Source organism: Hevea brasiliensis, chromosome 2 (assembly GCF_030052815.1).
Source record: "Hevea brasiliensis isolate MT/VB/25A 57/8 chromosome 2, ASM3005281v1, whole genome shotgun sequence".
Taxonomy (NCBI): domain Eukaryota; kingdom Viridiplantae; phylum Streptophyta; class Magnoliopsida; order Malpighiales; family Euphorbiaceae; genus Hevea; species Hevea brasiliensis.
The window spans coordinates 119,566,369-119,586,513 of NC_079494.1; the positions used below are offsets into that span (position 1 = coordinate 119,566,369).

Genomic DNA, 20,145 nt, shown 5'->3' on the forward strand with positions numbered 1-20,145 from the left:
TGCTTTGTCAATGAATTTGATGCCTTTCCTTTATTCTTCGTCTCTTTCTCAAGAAGTTAGTGTGTCTTCTCGGGCTTTCTGTCAAAATATACATATATATATATATATTGCTCAAATCTATGTGCATGAAAAATATAACTCTTAAATCATGATGAATTTAATTTGGATGAATGTCGGCATATATAGGAATGAGAAACACTTTTCAATAATACCGAAAATCATAGTGTTGACACCCTAAAAAGCTATGCAGCATTTGGCATGAAAATTAATGTAATTAATATTGTTAAAGTAATAAATAATTTATATTATTAAATAATCTTTTTAATTAATAAATTTTATTTTCAATATATATTAAATAGAGATATATTATCGCGAACTAATAAATATATTATTTTAAAATAAAATATGCTTATAATTAGAATAAATAAAAAAATAAAATTATCTTAAAGGGACAAAGAGAATAATAAAATATATATTATATTTATCATATTCATATATATTTGTAAAAATCCTTAACACATTATTATATACAAAATTCACATTTTAAAATATTTTTAGAGTATGATTGTCCACGTAAAATATGATTAATATTTAAATTGAGTTGCAAATTTTTTATTATTATTAATTATATTACATTACTTTTAAATGTTAAAAATGTTATAGAAATGTTATTTTCTATTAAATTTTGTAAATATTCATGGTCAAAATAAATTTGAATCTATATTTTATTATTTTTATATATTAAATGCATTCGATAATATTATAAAAAATATATATTTTTAATAGAAATGTTTATTTTGCCTCACAAAGTTTGGATTTTCACATAATAATTAACGTTGAAATCATTTTATTTAGTGTTAAAAAGAATGAGTGGGCTTGGATTTTCTAGCTCTATAAGTATTGGCGTCTCTGCAATGCCAACATTATGGTGTCGACATGCATGATTCTATAGGTTTCACATTTTTTTGTTTTGTTTTTCTATATAAATAAGTTAAAATTTTATTGCAAAAGAGAAAATAGAAGGCTAGGAAAATTTAGCGAATATCGCTCATTAACTTTGGACCATCAAGCCTTCTCAATGCTTAAGCGATAGAAGCCAAGGGTGAAAACCTAATAGAAGCATAAGAAGGGAAGAGATAAAAGAGAAGAACACATTTGAGGAAATTATTCTCTAAAATTAAATTCACTCTGATTTAGAAATTATTTTCCCATGCCCACATATTTGAGGAATATATTTTTTATCCCATGGCTTGGCAAAAAGTCCGTGTTTCTCCATGGCAGAGTTTTTTTTTTAGGCCATGCTGGATTGTAGTTTCTATTCGTTGCTACACAGTCAAGTGCTGAAGCTATAAATAAACACACACATTACCCATCTCTATCTGTACTCATTCCCATGTTTCTTATTTAGTCAAGTTTAAATCAGAAAACCTCTCTACAAAATAACAAAAAATGGCAAATCAACCTCCCCCATCTCGTCCATGGTTCCGTTTGCCTTCACTTGTCCGCCCAGCCCCTGAACCTGCTGCAACTTCAACACCTGAGCCAGCTCCTCCCCAGCCTCGTCCGCCTCTCGCTCGACCTGCATTTAGGCCAGTTGCTCAGCCTGCCCCTCCAGCAACTCAACCTCAAGGACCCACTCCTGCCATACCACCGCCTGCCGTTGCTTCCGTACCAGGTGGAGGTGTGGCATCAGTACCAACATCCCCAGCTCCGAGGCCGTCTGCCCCTTCCGCTTCATTGCCTACTTCTCCGGCTCCAACCACCACAGTGGTTGCTCCAGTCACTACCTCTGCTTCAGTGCCATCATCTCCAAGACCCAGAGTTTCAGCTCCTACCTCCTCGCTCCCATCTTCTCCCTCCCCTAAACCAGCTCCATCTTCTTCTGTCCCAACGTCTCCAGCTTCTAAGCCAGTACCAACTCCTCCTGCCCCTAAAACAGCACCAATCACCTCTTCGGTGCCAACTGCCATGACCACCACTACGGCTCGTGTTCCTATCCCTGAACCATCTCCAAGAACCATCAAGCCTTCGGTTCAAAGCCCACCTCAATCACCTACGCCTAAGCCCACTGCTCCACCACCTTCTCCTCTGATCCTACCACCTGCCAAGATAAGAGCTGATGCAGGAAGTGAAGATAAGATCCCATTAGAAGCAGAGCAAAAAACAGTGCTAGTTCAAAAAACCATTGATAAGCCTAAGCCCTGGCTCAATGGCGGCGATTCAGGGAGAAATCTTGTAGATGCTGTCAAGACCAGCATTTCACAACATGGGAAGCAAGAACCGTCAAAAGACGGAGAAACAAAGGAAAAAGGCCAGCGAAAGAAGATTTCTGAACATGGGGGCATGAGGGTAATCACAATTGCTGGAGAAAACAAAGGCGCCTTCATGGAAGCAATCCGCTCTCCTAATAAGAAACACGTGTTCGAGGGCAATCAGTGGGGAAGCTATAGCAGCAGCAGCAGCAGCGGAGAAGGGAAACCAAAGATGGACAATGGCCACAAAGGAAGGACAATGGCGTATCCTCCAATGAGTGCATTTATCAACAGTAATGTGCAAGGTGTTAACAGCTCGATTATGCACGATTCATCCTGCACTCTTCATGATCCTGGAGTCCATCTTGCTATCACAAGAAAACCAGCGGGTGGCGGCTTCCACATTAAGGACCACGGCAATGAGCACTAAGGTTAAGACAACGCGAAAATAAAGGAATCGGTTCTAGCAAAAGAAGAGAAAAAAGCGGCTTAATTTTACTTTGATGTGTGGATTTAGGCTACAGTATGATGTAATGAGAATAATATATACATGAAGTTAATGAGTGATGGTAAGGAAATTAAAGGGTATGGATTCTGATTCTTCATTGTTATGCTCCACTTGTGGTGGAGTACAATTGAAGATTGTTCATTGTCCTTGCTAAGACACATAGGGGTGGGTGAGACATATTGATATCCATAAATTGGAATGTAATAATTCAAGAGTTGCACTTGCATTCAACTTTCACTCATACATATGTTTTGCAAGTTGGGAGCAATCTTTTATGGGACTTTTAATGTTATTTTTATCCTTTCCTTCGACTTTTCAAACTGCTCCCAGAAAACAAGCATCCAGCAAAGGAAAATCCACCGCATTGTGGGTGTTAAACTGTTTATATAGAGATTTTTGCCTAGACCTATTTCATGTGAATCAATACACATGAATGAATTTTTCATATAATTTCACAGGAAATACATATTTTTATATACCTTTGGTCTTTGTAAAACTGAACTACATAAAAATTTTTCCTGTTTATATGAGTTCAGTGACGTGCAGGCTTTTGCAAATGACAACACAATTGAATTGTACTCTTATTTCTCTCTCTCTGATTTTATAATCTAGATCAAAGTAAACTAAAGATTTAAAATTGTGATATTCACGTATAAAATAAAAGATTACAAGATTATCTCACTATATATAACATATATTTTTATATTTATATTTTAATATCAAGGCAATTTTTGAAAATGTTAATAAAATAAATCAAACTCCAAATTATATCGGTTTATATGCGATAGATACGAGACAATACACTCTTCTTATGGATTAGACTCTTGGATCGTGAAATCTGAAGAACTAAATATGTACAAGTAGCTCATATTGATAAAATGGATTGAAAATAATTTCACTAAAAAGCATTTTATGAGGAAAAAATTACCTTATTAATGTGGGACAACAAAATATTAAAATCAAACTCATTCTCAAGAAATCTTAAGAGTATATTTTCATAAATCAATATAATGTATTAAGATAAATAATTCTGAATTGTTTTTCACCAAACTCCAATCCCATTTATAATGTGCTTTGTTCATTGTGTCTGAATAATAATTTTTTTTTATTGAAAAATTAAATTTAGACAAAAATTTTTCATACAAGAGCATAGCAAGGATATTAAATATAACTAGAACCGGTCCAAGCTTTCGTAAAAGCCAGTAAGTGGGTCTAATCAAGCCCGTTGAATTTTCTTGGATTGGAGTTCATGGCCCAAGCTTCCGCCTGAAACCACCAAAATGAAATTGTAAAACTTAAAAAGTCGGTGTTGAATATGAGTTAATTTCAAGGAAAAAAAAAAAATCTAAGAATTGACATATTAGACCCCTGTTCGATTCGTTTTATTTTTATAAAATTTAAAGCTTTCACTTTCTTAGAAATAAAAATGAATTTGCTTAAAAAAAACTATTTGTTGTTAAAATTACATTGAAAAATTAAATTATTTAATATTAAAATATAAATGATCAAAGTACATATGAGAAAACAGATTTCTATGAGATTATTAAATTAAATATTTTTGAATAATTTTATTTATAATAAATTATCTATAATAAAATAATTTAATTAGATTCTCATACAATTGTATTTAATTTTTATTTTTTTAAAATAAAAAGTTTTTTAACCTTCCAAACGTAATAATTACTGAAAAAACTGAATTTAATTAAATTTTTATAAAATTTTAGATACCAAAACGAGCATTGTGATTTGGAAGTATAATGAATAACTGAATATAAATTTGAACGGGATAAATATAAATTCTTAGGCCTTAATTAGTTTGATTGAGTGCAACTTGATTAGGGAACTTCAAGTTTCCAAGAAGTGTAAAAATGTGGATTGTTTGGTTATTATTATTTTTCTTACTTCTCATAAAGTTGAGGAGTCGACTTAGGAAATAATTTCATTAGCCTAACTAAAGGAAGTTGAAGTTACTTGCTATAAAAATGATTTCTTCCAATTTTACCTTTTTCTTATTTCTTCCAATGATTTCTTATTTTTCTTATAAAAATTAAATCCAAGAATTTTTACTATATTTTATTTATTATAATGTGAGTTAAATGTTTGGATAGTATAAAATATACTTTTATTGAATTAAATATTTCAAATATTATTATATTTATATTTAAAATATGAGTATTTATGTCATATTTATTATCAATTTTCATTAATATATTTTTACTTTCTGAAAATTTAACATACCAATTCAACACATTCAAACCATATTTTTGAAGAAATAACTTCCCTAAAAGTATGTTTATATATACTTTTCTAAAAGCATGTTTTTCGAAAAGTTGATCATTTTGAGCCGGAAGCCAGTTTCTTACTTGATAGCAACTAGCCTTCTCTCTTTATAGTCTCTTGTCTGCCTTAGGTATAGAACAGTGACAGGACCATTTCTCAGTTGTCCCCTAAACAATGAAAGATCTATGCCCATCATCAAACTTTTGCACTCATACTGCTGAGAGAACTTAGATTTTCAAGATTTCATAATTTTAAAAATTTTCTTTAAAATAAATCATTTAAAAAAATTTAATTAAATTTTTATACTATCATATTTGATTTCTATTTTTTATATTAAAAATAGTTATATTATTCCATTTTAAATATAAGAATGAAAATTAATTTAAAAAATCATTTAAATTAAATTTTTATAAAATTTTAATTTTTAAATAAGAAAAAAAAAAGTGATTGTCACGTGCCAGCAAAAGTCAGTGGATCGAGGAGTAATTTTGTTACTGCAAAATAATAAAATTTTCAGGAAAAATTTAACAGGTAGCTCAGATCAACTAAACCATAAGACTTCCATTACGCTCAATTACCTAGGCACCGCCTCTGTTTTCTTATGTCTAAATAGGCCTGGAATCAATGATCCCACACTAACTAATAGCTGATGACTTTTTGTTCTTGTAATTGAATAGATGATCCCACAGTTAGAGCGTAGACGATGACTTTTCAAGTAATATATAGCTTGGTTGACTGATCATCTGAATTCATCCAATTTGTTCAATGCACATAATTGGCAAGGATTCATGCATGATGGAAGAACAGTGCTGCATGCTTAAACGCACCTGGACTATTACAATGAGCCAATAGAATGATGGCTCACCCTACCTGGCCTACAACCCAAGTGGTTCTTTTACGCTTTGGTGCTATTTATTTGAAGTTATGCATGTGCAGCTCTCAACAAATACAATGTCCATTGACAGAAACAGTTCCTTAAAACTTCTGGCTCTCCTTAACTCTTCATGACCTATGGTATTAAAGCAAAAGATTTTAAACACAAACCAAGAAAATTATAAATATCAAAAAGAGTGGACTAAATTCTGTCATCTAATTTCCAGATAATAAATAATTTCCTCTTTTTTGACCAAACTGTGAAATGCCACTTCAAATATATGAACGGCTGCCAATTTTTTGCCCTCGTTATAGAATCTGATTTTTTTTTTGTTTATTCTTTATTTCTTCAGGAAAAAAAGGAAATTGGTATTGAATTAATTTAATTTAAAAATTATTGAATAAAAAAATCAATTGATCCTCTTATATATTATGATAACAAAGTACAATTTTATATTAAAAATAATAAAATACTGTCAATTTATTCAAATTACATTATTGTCTTTAAATAAATTTTTTTTCTTGTCAATTTCAAAATTTAATTGATCCAACTTTTATGTTTTTAGATTTAGTCATACATTATTACCAAAGTGAAATGGCAAATTGTAGAGTAATACGTAAAAGCTAGGCCAGTTATAGATATGCATCACATGGAAGAACTGGCAGATTATTTTTTTTTCCTTTTTTTTTTCTTCATTTTCTAACATTTGTGGGGCGAGTCATTGATGAATGTCCAGTGTCTACAAATAAATTTTTGTACATGTTGAGTCAATTAAGAAATTATAAAAGTGCCAACCTTGATGGATCACTGGACCAGAAAATTAGGCCAAAGCATTAGAGAGAAAAAAAAGAAGAAGGTAGGACACAAGAAAAAGGTAGAAATAATTTGAGTGCAATGTTATGGACCATATAAATCTCTCTTTTGCATAGACATTCCAATGTGCTCAATCAATTTTCCATTTTCTTCCCCAAGGTTGCTTTTGTTGTGACTCAAAAAAGGTTCAGTTGAAATCAGCTGGAAGGACCAATTGAAGGTGACCCCTCAAGGCCATGCGCCCTTTACCCTACACATCACTGTAACATTAAATCAGTTTTTGCTTCAAGAAGAATCCAAAGCTCCTAATCCTGCGAATTTTGGAGGTGATGTTATTGGCTTTAATGCAGCAGCTAGCCCAGAAGTCATATGGTCCATGCTTCTAACTTCATAGTTCATTTATAACACCATCTATCAGCGATCAATAATAAACCAGGTAGCTCCAGCCTCCAAGTCTTGTTATGGTTATTGTTTCCCGTGGCCAGGGCTTTTTGATCGCCTATTACAGCTCATTATTATGTCATTTTCGTAGAACGTTCTTCCACTGCATGTCTGATTTGCCCTTTGAGGAGTTGGTTCTATTTAGCTTCTAGCTCTTGCACAGGTCATGAATTAAAACAAAAAAATGATGTTATAGAATATAATAATAAGATATATCTTCCACATGCCCTTTGAAAAACTGAAAAATAATGTAGGCATGAATAACAATAGATTAATATGAGTTAAACATCATTACTCCTTTTTCCCTGATTTTTTATTAATTTAAGTTATTCGGAAAATGTTTTATATATTATATCAAATTATATAAGGACAATCAAACTCGTTTTTTAGAGTAATAACCCTAAAAAGATAGATTTTCTATCTTTATCTTTGATGAAATATGATCAAATTAACTAATTTAAATCCCTTCAACCCCATATTTAAAACTCCGTTTTTACTATTAAAAGTATTGGTTCTACAAGATGAAATATCTAATATTTTTCATTCAGTGGAGTATTGTGAGCAAAACAAACGAAACACACTTTAAAAGAAGCCATTTGTTATAGAGCCATATTATTGGAAATAATGCGATTATCTTTAAGTCTTCAAAATTAATATCTGAGGTTAATTTTCAATTATTTTTTCCTTAATTTGATTCTGATTAGGACTCAAATTCAAAACTTTATAGTCCTTATCAAAATGACTCTAATATGATTGAGTTAAAACTTATAATAATATCGGAAAATTCTTGTCTAAACCCAGTTCAAAAGTATAAATATATGAAATCTATGTATTTAATCAGTGAGTTTCATCATACATCTTGTATCTTAAGTCCATAGTGGATTAGGTTTAGGTAAGAAAAATCCTTATAACATCATAATTTTGTTATTGAGCAAAAAAATCATTATTCTTTTTATACACCTACTTAAAATGTATATATAGTAAAATTGAAGACTATCTGTTAGTTGCTAAGATTTCTCTAGAAGACTCAAAATATAATGATGTTTTTGTTTCTTTTTTGATAAGTTAATTTCAGTCTACAAGTAACCTTATTACTTGTTGAAGTTAAGATGCAGTAGGTAATGCTCTCTTTTGTCTAATCATGTACTTGTCAAAACTTGTATAAATTATTAGTTATGAATGAAAAATGCTGAGATCCTTTGCCAACAATTGTAAGCTCTGTTTTTCCTCTCTTCCTCTCTGCTTTCCTTAATTTTTATGACACGGTATGAGAGCACCATTGATCTTTCAAGGGCTGTGAGTGTTTAAAAGAGAAAAACCAACAAGGCTTCCCCTCCTTAAAAGACCCCAAACACCTGATAATTAAAGAAATGGCTTTCAGCAACTATTCAACTCAAACTGCACCGCTTATAATGGAGAAAACTACCCTGTTTGGGCAGTTAAGATGAAGGCATATTTGAGAGCATTTGATTTATGGGAGGTTGTTGAAACAGGTAGAGACCTTGCATCTCTACCTGAGAATCCTTCTCTTGCACAAATCAAGATGCATAGTGAAGAACGTGCAAAGAAATTTAAGGCTCTGTCAGCTATCCATGCATCTGTTATAGATGCAATATTCACAAGAATAATAACTTGTAGGACTACAAAACAAGCTTGGGATAAGCTTAAGGAGGAGTATCAAGGTACTGATAGAACAAGGCTCATTTAACTGCTGAATTTATGGAGGGAGTTTGAAGTTTTAAAGATGAAGGATGTTCAGATTGTTAAAGATTACACTGACAGACTCATGAAGGTTGTAAATCAATTGAGATTGATTGGTAAGGAGCTATCTGATAAGAGGATTGTGTAAAAGGTTCTTGTTAGTGTTCATGAAAGGTTTGAGTCTAAGATTTCAACCTTGGAAGAAAAAGATCCCTCTCAAATTAATCTAGTAGAAGTGATTAATGCATTTCAAGCTGTGGAACAAAAAAGAACCATAAGACTTGAAGATGTAAATGAAGGAGCCTTTCAAGCAAAAGTTAAAGACAAGAACACAAGTGGCAATGGAGGAAAGAAGCAATCTAGAGAAAGGAAAGAGAAGGATAAAAAGGATGCTGATGGCAGTAGAAAAGGAAGAAAAGGGAAGTTTCCCCCATGTCCTCATTGCAAAAAGAGTTCCCACACTGAAAACTATTGTTGGTACAGCCAAATGTGAAGTGTAGAGTGTAACGACCCGGCCCACTGGCTAGTATTGTCCGCTTTGGCTCAGCCCATACTAGACCTCACGGATTTGTCCCTTGGGCTTTTACACCTAAAAGCGCACTAACCAGTATTCCAAGACCACTCAATTTAAGTCCAGGATCTCTCCCGTACATTACCGATGTGAGATTTGCCTAAGGGACCTTTCTCCCCCCCTTTTGGGACTCAGGAACCTTAAGGTCTCTTAGGAAAATCCCACATCGGCAAAGCATGGAAGAGATCCTGAACTTAAATTGGGTGGTCTTGGAACACTGGTTAGCGTGCTTTTGGGTGTAAAAGCCCAAGGGACAAATCCATGAGACCTAGTATGGGCTGGGCCAAAGCGGACAATACTAGCTAGTGGACCAGCCCATTACAATCGGTATCAAAGCACTCCGCGTGGCCTCTTGAGCAATGGTGGGGCAAACCTTAGCGAGGATGCTGAGTCCCAAAAGGGGGAGAGAAAGATCCCATAGGCAAATCCCACATCGGCAAAGTACGGGAGAAATCCTGAACTTAAATTTAGTGGTCTTGGAATATTGGTTAGCGCGCTTTTGGGTGTAAAAGCTCAAGGGACAAATCCGTGAGGTCTAGTATGGGCTGGGCCAAAGTGGACAATACTAGCCAGTGGGTCGAGCCGTTACATAGAGCTTGTAATCAGCTTAGGCATGTAGAGAAGGTGTGAAAAAAATAAAAGTAATCAACAGGGACAGCATGCATAGGTGGTGCAGAACCAAGATCAAGTAGAAGAGAAGTTGTTCACGACTACATGTTGTACTACTAGCAGTGGCAAGGGTTCTTAGCTTGTTGATAGTGGCTGTACAAGCCATATGACATCTAATGCTGGAATTTTTAAGCATTTGGATATAACCTACTACTTAAGAGTCAAAGTTGGAAATGGAGAGTATTTAGAGGTGAAGGGAGAAGGTGTTGCAGCAGTAGAAACACCATCAGGTATAAAATTTATTTCTGATGTGCTCTTTGTACCTTCTATTAGTCAAAACCTGTTGAGTGTAGGCCAAATGCTAAAGAAAAATTACACTTTGCATTTCAAAAATAAGTCATGCATTATATTTGATCCTTGTGGTTGTGAATTAATGACCATTGCCATGAAAGACAAGACTTTTCCAGTAAATTGGAAGTAAACCTCTTCGCATGCTTATTCAAGTTCAGTTGATGAATCTGCTCTTTGGCATAGAAGGCTAGGTCACTTTAGCTTCTCTACTTTAAAACATATGCATGAGAAAGAACTTGTTAGTGACTTGCCCGCTATTGATGATAATGTTGGTGTCTGCAAAACTTTCCAATTTGGAAAGCAAATTAGGTTACCATTTGTAGATAGCAAATGGAGAGTTGATGAAAAATTGCAATTGATACACACTGATGTTTGTGGACCTATAAATGTGCAATCCATGAATGGCAACAAATATTTTTTATTGTTCACTGATGATTTTTCCGGAATGTGTTGGGTGTTTTTTCTTAAATAGAAGTTTGAGGTTTTGGCTCACTTTCAAAAATTTAAAGCTTTTGTTGAAAAACAAACAAGTTGTAAGATTAAAGCTCTAAGATCAGACAATGGAGGAGAGTATGTATCTATTGATTTCAAAAGGTTTAGTGAGCAAGAAGGCATTCAACACTAGCTGACTACTCCTTACACTCCTCAACAAAATGGGGTGAGTGAAAGGAAGAATAAATCGGTGCTGGAAATGGCAAGATGCTTATTGCATGAAAAGGGTCTTCCTAAGAAATTTTGGACTGAGACTATGAATACATCAGTTTATTTGCTCAACTTGTTGCCTACTCAAGCTTTAAAAGGTAGAATTTCATACGAAGTGTGGCGTGGAGTCAAACCTAGTATTGAGCATTTGAAGATATTTGGTTGTGTTTGCGATACTCATGTTCCAAAAGTGCAAAGGGACAAGTTAGACAAAAAAGCCGATATGGGAATCTTCTTAGGTTACAGTGGCATCACAAAAGGTTATAGAGTCTTCAATTGAAAGACTGGAAAAATAATTTTGATTAGAGATATGAAGTTTGATGAGCTTTCCAAGTGGAATTGGGATAAAAAGGAAATTAAGCCTGTAAATCAAATTGAAACTAAAAGAAAGTTATCTCAAGAAGGAAAAGTGATAGCAACTAATCCTCTTGAAGATGAAAATTCTAATGTGGAAAATGTTCATGTTAGAGGCACTAGAGCTATTGCAGACATATATGAGAGATGTAACTTAGCGATACTAGAGCCAACTTGTTATGCAGAAGTAGCAGCTGATGTTGGTTGGAGAGTAGCTATGCAGGAGGAGATGCAAATGATTGAAAAGAATTCAACTTGGAAGCTTGTTGACAGGCCATCAAATCAGAAGATAATAGGAGTAAGGTGGGTTTATAGAACCAAATTCAATCCAGATGGTTTTATAAACAAATTGAAGGCTAGATTGGTTGTGAAAGGATATCTTCAGTAAGAAGGTGTGGATTATTCAAACACCTTTGCTCCTATGGCCAGACATTAAACTGTAAGGTTGCTGCTGGTTGTAGCAGCAAAATTGGGATGGAAGATCTATCACTTAGATGTGAAATCAGCTTTTTTAAATGGTATGCTTAGTGAAGACATCTACATTGAGCAACTTGAAGGTTTTAAAGTTGAAGGGAGTGAAGACAAGGTGTATAAGCTTGTAAAAGCTCTCTATGGACTAAAACAAGCTCCAAGAGCTTGGTACAGCAGAATTGATTCCTAGTTGCTACAAGAAGGGTTTGTTAGAAGTGAGAATGAGGCAACCCTTTATGTGAAGAAAGTTGGAACTGAAGTTCAACTCATTCTTTCCTTATATGTTGATGATTTATTGATTGCTGGTTATGATTTAAAGTCAACTGTTATTTTTAAGAAGACCATAGAGAGAGAGTTTGAAATGTCTGATCTTGGTGAAATGAGATATTTTCTTGGGTTGGAGATTCACAATCTGATGTTGGTATTTTTATTTCCCAAAAGAAATATGCTTAGGAAATTTTTAAGAAATTTCATTTAGAGAGAGCAAAACCAGTTTCTACTTCATTAGTTGTCAATGAGAAGCTCTCTAAAGATGATGAGGAAAGCAAATGTGATGCTTCTACATATAGAAGCATAATTGGAAGTCTTCTTTATTTATCTGCAATAAGGCCAGATATCATGTATTCTGCTAGCTTTCTTTCAAGATTTATGCAGTCACCTAGCAAGACACATCTTGGTACAGCTAAGAGAGTCCTTCGATAAATTAAAGGCACAACAGATTATGGTATTTGGTATTGATGGCGTGTATCCGTAAATATACGGGTCGTCTCAAGTAATAAAGTGATGAGTTAAGTATCGTTCCCATGAGGATTTACCATTTGAGTATCAAACTATGAATGAAGCAATTATTTGGGCTAATGATTGATGAATAAATGATAAATGTAAATGAGCAATGTAAATTAATTAATCTAATTAGAATGGGTAAAGAGCAAGTAAATAAATTCTTAATCTAGATGCAATTGAACTAAATTAATAACGGATAATTTAAATCAAAGTCTAATTATATTAAAAGTGATTCCAGAGTTGGGGGTTTATGCATAAATTAATTGGGATTTGTCTTGGGTATTCCAATGTTAAGGGAAAATAGAGTTTGAAGGTGATTGATTCTAAATCCCTTTGATATCTTTTCAAGCAAATCAAAGTGTGTTTTAAAATAACCAAACCTACTTTTGTACAATATTTGATTAATTTAAAACCCATTAAGCTTTGTAACCAATCATTAATTCCTCTTAAAACCCTAATTTATTTTTAAATCTAGGTAATTTTAAGTTTTAATATTTGATTATTTATCAATGACCTTCACTTTTCGGTCCTTCAATCAAAGATTAACACAATACCCAATGGGTACCAACATTAGGCAAGTAAATCAAGCACACAAGGAAGAAATCAAAACTCATATTTATATAAAATATGAAAATAACTAGTCCAAATCCATAAATTAATCTAAAATATATTTCCCCAACTCTGAAATCCAAAGAGTTTATTCACTCATGTTGGTATTTACAAGAGAAATTAATGAAAAAGTAAAGAAAAACATGATAAGAGGACTTAAATAGAAGAACCCAGGTAGAAGAACCCAAAACTCTGATTTCGGGAGCTTCTAGAGATGGTTGCAGCAGCTCCTCTTCCTCAGAAATAATGGCATCCTCCTCCTCTCTATCTTTGTAATTTTTTTTTTCTTTTGTTTCTTATTGTTTCCTCCTATTGCAAAAACTAGAAAATGATGCTTTTATATGGTCTCAAAGATTACCCTAAAAATAGATAAGAGCCAAGGAGTGAATAGAAAATGAGGTGTAAAAATATTCATGTTAGCAGAGTTATCCACGTTCTGGGCAGTCTGCTTAGGGTACTGCTTACCCTAAGCAGCTTCTTCAGCAATTTTCGGCCTGTAGTTGCACTGTCTGCTTAAGTTTAAGCAGACCCTCAGCAATTCTCGGCAGATTTGGAATAAAATGAGCTTTTTTGCTCATACTTGACTTCCAGCTTGACTTGTATTGCACTTTAAGCACTGCTGCCTACCCTAAGCAGAATCTCAAGCAGGATTCTAAGCAATTCTCGGCAGGTTTTGGGATGAAAGCTTGAATGTGTAGGATTTAAGTCGTGCTTGACTTACAGCTTGACAAGGCTTAAAGTTAAGCAATATGACTTACCCTAAGCAACATCATAAGCAAAGTCTCAAACAAATTTCGGCTAACTTAATCTTTCAATGCTTGATTTCTTTAACTTTTTTCCATGCTCAAGGAGTTCCAAATTTCTTCAAATCACTTTCTAATGCACTCACTGACTCTCAATTTGCCACAAAAACCTATTAAAAATAATAAAATTACAAAAATCAAGTATAAAGTAACTAAAGTTAACAAATAAGCTAAAAACATAAAATATACTAAAATATAAGGATAAAATAAATGCAAAACTATCATAAAATGCCTATATAAAATGAGTGCAACAATCTTCCAATATTATAAAGTCCACAAGTACATAGTATTAATCATGTGCTTTATGGACCTGAATCATAGCTGTTGGAAGCTCACTAGCTAGGGTTTTCCTATAATGCAAACTTACAAGCATAGCATGACAGAGGCATAAATGTCTCTAGAATTTGTAGGTAGCTATCGCTTGGTGAAGCAGCAGTTTGCAGCTGTCCTTTTCAACTTTAGCTAGGCATCACATACAGAATTTTGCGAAGGGAACATTTTCAGATGGGCATCATGCGATGCCCACGTCCTCTCAATCACACGATCAGCATATTCCATTGAAAGTATGCTAATCGTATGGTGATGAGAGCATGTGCATGATGCACACATCCTCTCCAAATCCTTTTCCTTTAAGCAAATGGATAGACAGTAATAATTATTGTGCTTCCAAGTTCAAGGACCCAAGATTAGTACCTAACTTTTGCATGATAGACAGAGCAGTAATATATGCCGTGTACGGACTATTGATATTGGCTTTGGATAAGAGATATTTGTGTTCCAAATTCAATCCAATAGTAGGTAGGGCAAACCATGCTTTCATATCAACACAGCATTTGCAGGACGAAAATAATGCAATTGACAAACGACATTTTAAAGCTTCCATTTAGCAATGGTACTGGAACGGGAACTGTCAAATTGAATTACTGTTCTGGCAGTGCCCATTTGATATATGGAATTAAATTTAAATTTTTGATCTTTGGATAACCCTTTTCAGAAAAGTTTGCCATTAAATCCGTCACTTTCTGTTTCTTAGAAAGAAGGAAGGGGGAGGGATCGAGTTGTAGAATGATGAGTCCAACTAGACGTTATCCTGAATCCCACAAGTGACTCAATTCTCACATGGGAAAGATTCGAAGACTGGGAGCTGGTTCATATATCGCCATCTATATTTCTCTTTATGACTACCCAGAAAATTTATGTATAAAGTCGAAGGCCACTTATCTTCCTTCATTACTTGACTCTGACTTTCTGATCAAAGAGTGCTGTTTAAACATTTTTGTTTAGGAAATTTGCGTAAAAGCATTTTTAAATTGGTCGTTCGAAAGCTTTTGTTATCTTGGTTGGAACCACTGTTACGCCATAAAATGCAAGTTTGATTATATTAATTATTTTACTTTTTTTTATCAAAACGTGGAGAAATATTTACAATTTTACTTTTATCATATTTAAAATTTTCATGTCAACTAATGAAGTTTGACTCAATATCATTATAGAAGCTATAAAATTATGAGTCCAAGATCAAATCATGGGCCATTAAAAAAATGTGTAAACTTATATATTAAACAATCATTATTAAAAATGAGAGAGATGAATAGCATCAACCATTTGGATTAATCAGATTCCAATATGTACAATTATTATATCATGAACAAGTACAATTTAGATACTTGTACATGTGACAGGAAGAAAAAAAAAATAGAGAGAGAATTATCATTATTTGAATTGTTATTTTTTGCATTATATGTATCATCATTTTAAAACTAGACTAGATCAGCTAGTCAAACAAGTTGAACTAGAATTCATCCATTTTAATTTTCAAATATTTTTATAATATCATTAAAAATATTATTTTAAAGCTTTAAGAATTTATTTTTTTTATTATTTTTACTGAATTAAACTAATTGAATTAATCAATATTATTGGAACTTGTCAGCAAACCTTTTTTTTTTTCAAGCTCTATTTATAGATGATTAGGGCATTAAGCTACCAATATAATTAACATACACAGTAGTTTCACTTTCACCTAATATTTTCTCTCGCTTAGAACAATAAAGCAGAGTCTTTTATAGGTGTTAAATTCCCAATATGGCAATCGAATTCTAGTGGAATAGTGGATAACCAAGGAGAAAACTATTGAACAGTATGGGGTGAAAATGCAAAGTAATAAATAACAAAGAAAGAAAAAAAGCAAAGAGATTAGGTAGGGTTAGGTATCCTAAATAGCCTTTTTATTAATTCTGTAGCTAGCGAACATGCAACAGAGAAGGAATACACTTATATATGAATACATCATTTCGAGAATTTCGACCCATCGATCATGCCAGATAGACCCAACATTGTGGCTCCTCAAACATGCCATGCACCCCCAAAACATGCCTATATTCTAGGCCCCACCTTCTCTTGGACACCTGTCAACCCCTAAGGCTTCCACCCCATGTTTGGCCCCTCCTTTTTAGTTCTTCTCCACAGCCATTTTTCTCACTAGCTTCCTCGCTTAGTCATTCCTTAATTGGGTACCAATTCTGATCGCCAACAAGTTTCTCTCAACATGAAGGTTTGAAGTATACCACAGATTTTTTTTATCGTCGTCCTTTTTTGAGCTGTACAACTCCTTCTCAGTTATCAACATTTTTAAAAATTAATTAGTGGTTTCATTTCCTGGCTACAGATTTTCAATTGGGTGCAAAGGCGGTTTCATCATGGTGCCCTTAAAGGTTTGATAGGCATAACTTTTCTTCTCCTTTCTCTTTTCTTTTGGCTACATTTTTTGAGTGTTATTATAATTGTTGTCTGTGTGATTGAAATTCAAGGAAGGACCTTTTTTTTTTTGCTTTTTAAATTGGATAGATGGGTTAGCCCGAAATGTGAAAAAGGCTGAATCCATTACAAGTGAAGCTGACAAGCAAGCATTACTGAAACAAGTAGCCCTGGTCGATGTGCTTGATGGCTGGAAAGGTGGCATTTTGACAATTGGCACATTAGGGCTTGACCCGTTGAAGCCCTTTAATCAACAAAATGAATATTTTGTTCTGGAAACTGAAGGAGAAGAAGAGGACGATGATGATGATTATAATGACGATGAAGAGGAACAGCAGCAATACTCTGTCCATAGTGATGACGAAGACAGCAATGTTAATCAAGATGAAAATGAAGAAGAGAACCCTTTAATATTTACAAGATTTGAGCACAATTTTGAAGAGCTTGCAACAACTTTTGATGCAAATGATGCGAAATCTAAAATTGATCCAATGGAGAACAACTTAAATATCCATGACAATGATCAAAGAAAAAGGAAAGGAGAAAGAATAACGCTGGCAGAACTGTTCTTGGCAGATTCTGACATGAAAAAAAAGCCGGAATCTTTTGAACTTGCGCCGGACTCAGGTAAAAAGCCATCTGTTCGTGCCAAGAATGGTCTATCCTTTGCCAAGAAGCTGATACCCCACGTTAGAGAGGATTCACGTCCAATCAAGAAATTTCACCAAGTGAGTATAATATAGTACTCATCCTCCTGTATTCTTTTTTTTTTTTTCCTTGGATTACAATTAATGTGACGTTTCTATGATATTTTTCGTGTATATGTAGTTGATGAGGAGGATGTTGAAGAGAAAAATCCATCCAGAACTTGAAGGCAAGGCCCAGAAAACAGACAATCAAAATAAGGTCGCCATAATGGAAGTTGGAATTGGCAAGGGAAATGAAGCCGATGAATCAGTTTCGCTGATTCCAACTCCCCCAAGGTATATACAAGTCTCATATTTTATTACATAGCTTTTACCGCACACATTTTATAATCATTGCCGAGCAAAATCTTATAGCTAGCTAGAATGTCATTAATTAGTAAAAAAAATGACAGTACAAATAGAAATGTTTTTAGTGCAATGCCTGTGCTTGGCAATCGAGCTACTGTTTTAACAAAAATAAGAATTAATTAAGGGAACACATTAATTACTGGAGCGGTTACATCGGCGCTCTTTTATACTTTCATTGCCTAATTAATAGCCTAAAAAAAGACTACCCCACGACTTTGATGCCTCGACCAGGAGACTTTAGTGGGTGTTAGCATTATTTGTTGTTGTTATTTTTTGTCTTCCTTTTCTGGACTTCCTTTATTATTATTATTATTGGGCCAAATGACCAGTGGAATTTATGCAATTTTGCCAACTATATTGTAATTTGTACAATCTATTTTGAGATTTATTAGTCTTATATGGACAAAATCAAAACACATTTTATGATCTATAATTCTGAAAATTGACATGATATATTAATATTTTGTTTAAAAGGCATATCATTTTACCATTTATTAGAATTTTTAATTTCATTTTATCTTTAATTTATAATCGCTATAGTGCAACAAATTTAAAAGGTGAGACCAAAATTAACGCATGCACTAAAATTTTAGAATTTTTAAGAATGTCTGGAGTTATTTTTTTTTCTTATTATTATGCAATTAACAATTAAATTATGATTTTCTTAATACAAAATAGACTATATTATCAACTCTATAGATAAAATTAAGAAAAGAAAATGATTAAAGAATGTACAGTGTCAAATTTATGTCCAGTGAATCAACGCTCATTTTCAAAAATTACATTGTTCAAGACATTACTTAAATAATAATTTGTCTGAATTGTATAATATGATTTTAGAGTACAATGCATAATTACAATATGTTTAAACATCCAATCATTGGGTGTGTCAACAAAATTCATTAGCATGACTACCATAAAATCCAATCCTGCTGCACATGGGACCTAATCCCAATTTCAGGATGGCCCAGATGGACATGAGTTAATTTGCCCAATGTAGCCAATTTTTTACATTAAAAAGAAAAAGACAATTAAGCTACCATAATTAAGGTTAACAAAGAAAAAGCACGGAGATGTTATATTAAATGTACACACAACCTGATGTAGTTATAGCTAGTCCAGCTAGATAATAGCATATGCATCGAGAGGTCATGGTAGGTGGACGGGAGAGGACCTGAAGCTGGCCTCCCTGTCATTTTCGATGGATATGAACACTATTACGCTAATCATCTATAGGGTAAGGGACCCTCCAAGGAAAAACTCGTAAGATGAATCCAATAAGGAAGGTGTCAAATTAGAAATCATGCCAATTATCTTGTTACGAAACGGCAGACGAGGGAACGATTCTCGTCCTCTATTCCAGTCCAACTCTGGCCCAGGTTATTCTACTTACTGGTTTGGCCATGTCTGCCAATGGATATAGGTAGGGCATAGGCAAATGGGAAATGGGAATATATTATATAATTATATAATCATCTAATTTTTTTGTTATTAATTAGCAATCATCAACATGATCATATTTCTTTTTCCCTGGTTTTGCAGGTCCTACCATATGAGCTTTGAGTGATGACCTAATCTGATAGAAATTAATGTATCCAAGTATTGTTAGTAATGATTTAATTTATGTGGACAATGTTAATGGGGTTGTCATGTATGTGTGACATTGAAGCATGTGATTCTGTTGTGTAAGCTTTGGATTTCGTAAATGTTGGATGTTTGGTTGTCACAAACGTTAACAGGGTTTTGATTTGTTTTAATGTTTGACATTTCTGTGAGAAATTATTGAAGTTTTTCACGCAGATCAACACACAACAGTAATAAGGATGATGAAGGTACATATCCATTCACTCTACAATTTTCAGACAAACAAATACCTCTAAAGTTTAAATCCTTTTCCCTTAACAACGAACCACTTTTGTTTGTGTTTGAACTGCATTTCATGCTTTGCTTCTTTTTCTTCTTCCCAGGTCCCTCTTGTCTCTTCAATATCCATTTCAATACCCTGTTACAGCAGCTTAATTTCATTGATAGAGCTTTGAGAGAAATTCTTCTTCATACCTAACTAAAAGAAAAATAAACAATTACCAACAACATAGAAAATATATCCGCATGCTAACCAAACCCTAGCTCAACTGAGTCATTTAAGTTTTATTTTGGCTCAAATAGATTCTTATTTTAATGAAATTCATTCATTTATATTAAATTTAAATA

General features: G+C 33.5%; 2 protein-coding genes across 3 annotated transcripts; both read left to right on the plus strand.

Annotated features, from left to right (window-relative positions):
• The first annotated feature begins 1,040 nt into the window (after positions 1-1,040).
• On the plus strand, positions 1,041-3,017 carry LOC110663774 (vegetative cell wall protein gp1). The gene has a single exon (XM_021823190.2). It carries the CDS (start codon positions 1,450-1,452, stop codon positions 2,680-2,682), a length of 1,233 nt encoding a protein of 410 aa, XP_021678882.1. The 5' UTR covers positions 1,041-1,449; the 3' UTR covers positions 2,683-3,017.
• A 13,465-nt stretch (positions 3,018-16,482) lies between these two features.
• On the plus strand, positions 16,483-19,691 carry LOC110663776 (protein TILLER ANGLE CONTROL 1). 2 transcript variants are annotated; one of them, XM_058141075.1, is made up of 5 exons: positions 16,512-16,676; positions 16,791-16,836; positions 16,970-17,607; positions 17,708-17,862; positions 19,477-19,691. In XM_058141075.1, the coding sequence occupies exons 1-5, from the start codon at positions 16,671-16,673 to the stop codon at positions 19,499-19,501; spliced, it is 870 nt and encodes a 289-aa protein (XP_057997058.1). In that variant the 5' UTR covers positions 16,512-16,670; the 3' UTR covers positions 19,502-19,691. The 2 variants fall into 2 exon arrangements, with proteins under 2 accessions (XP_057997055.1, XP_057997058.1); XM_058141072.1 differs by lacking the exon at positions 19,477-19,691 and having other exon boundaries at positions 16,483-16,676; positions 17,708-18,144.
• Positions 19,692-20,145: the final 454 nt, after the last annotated feature.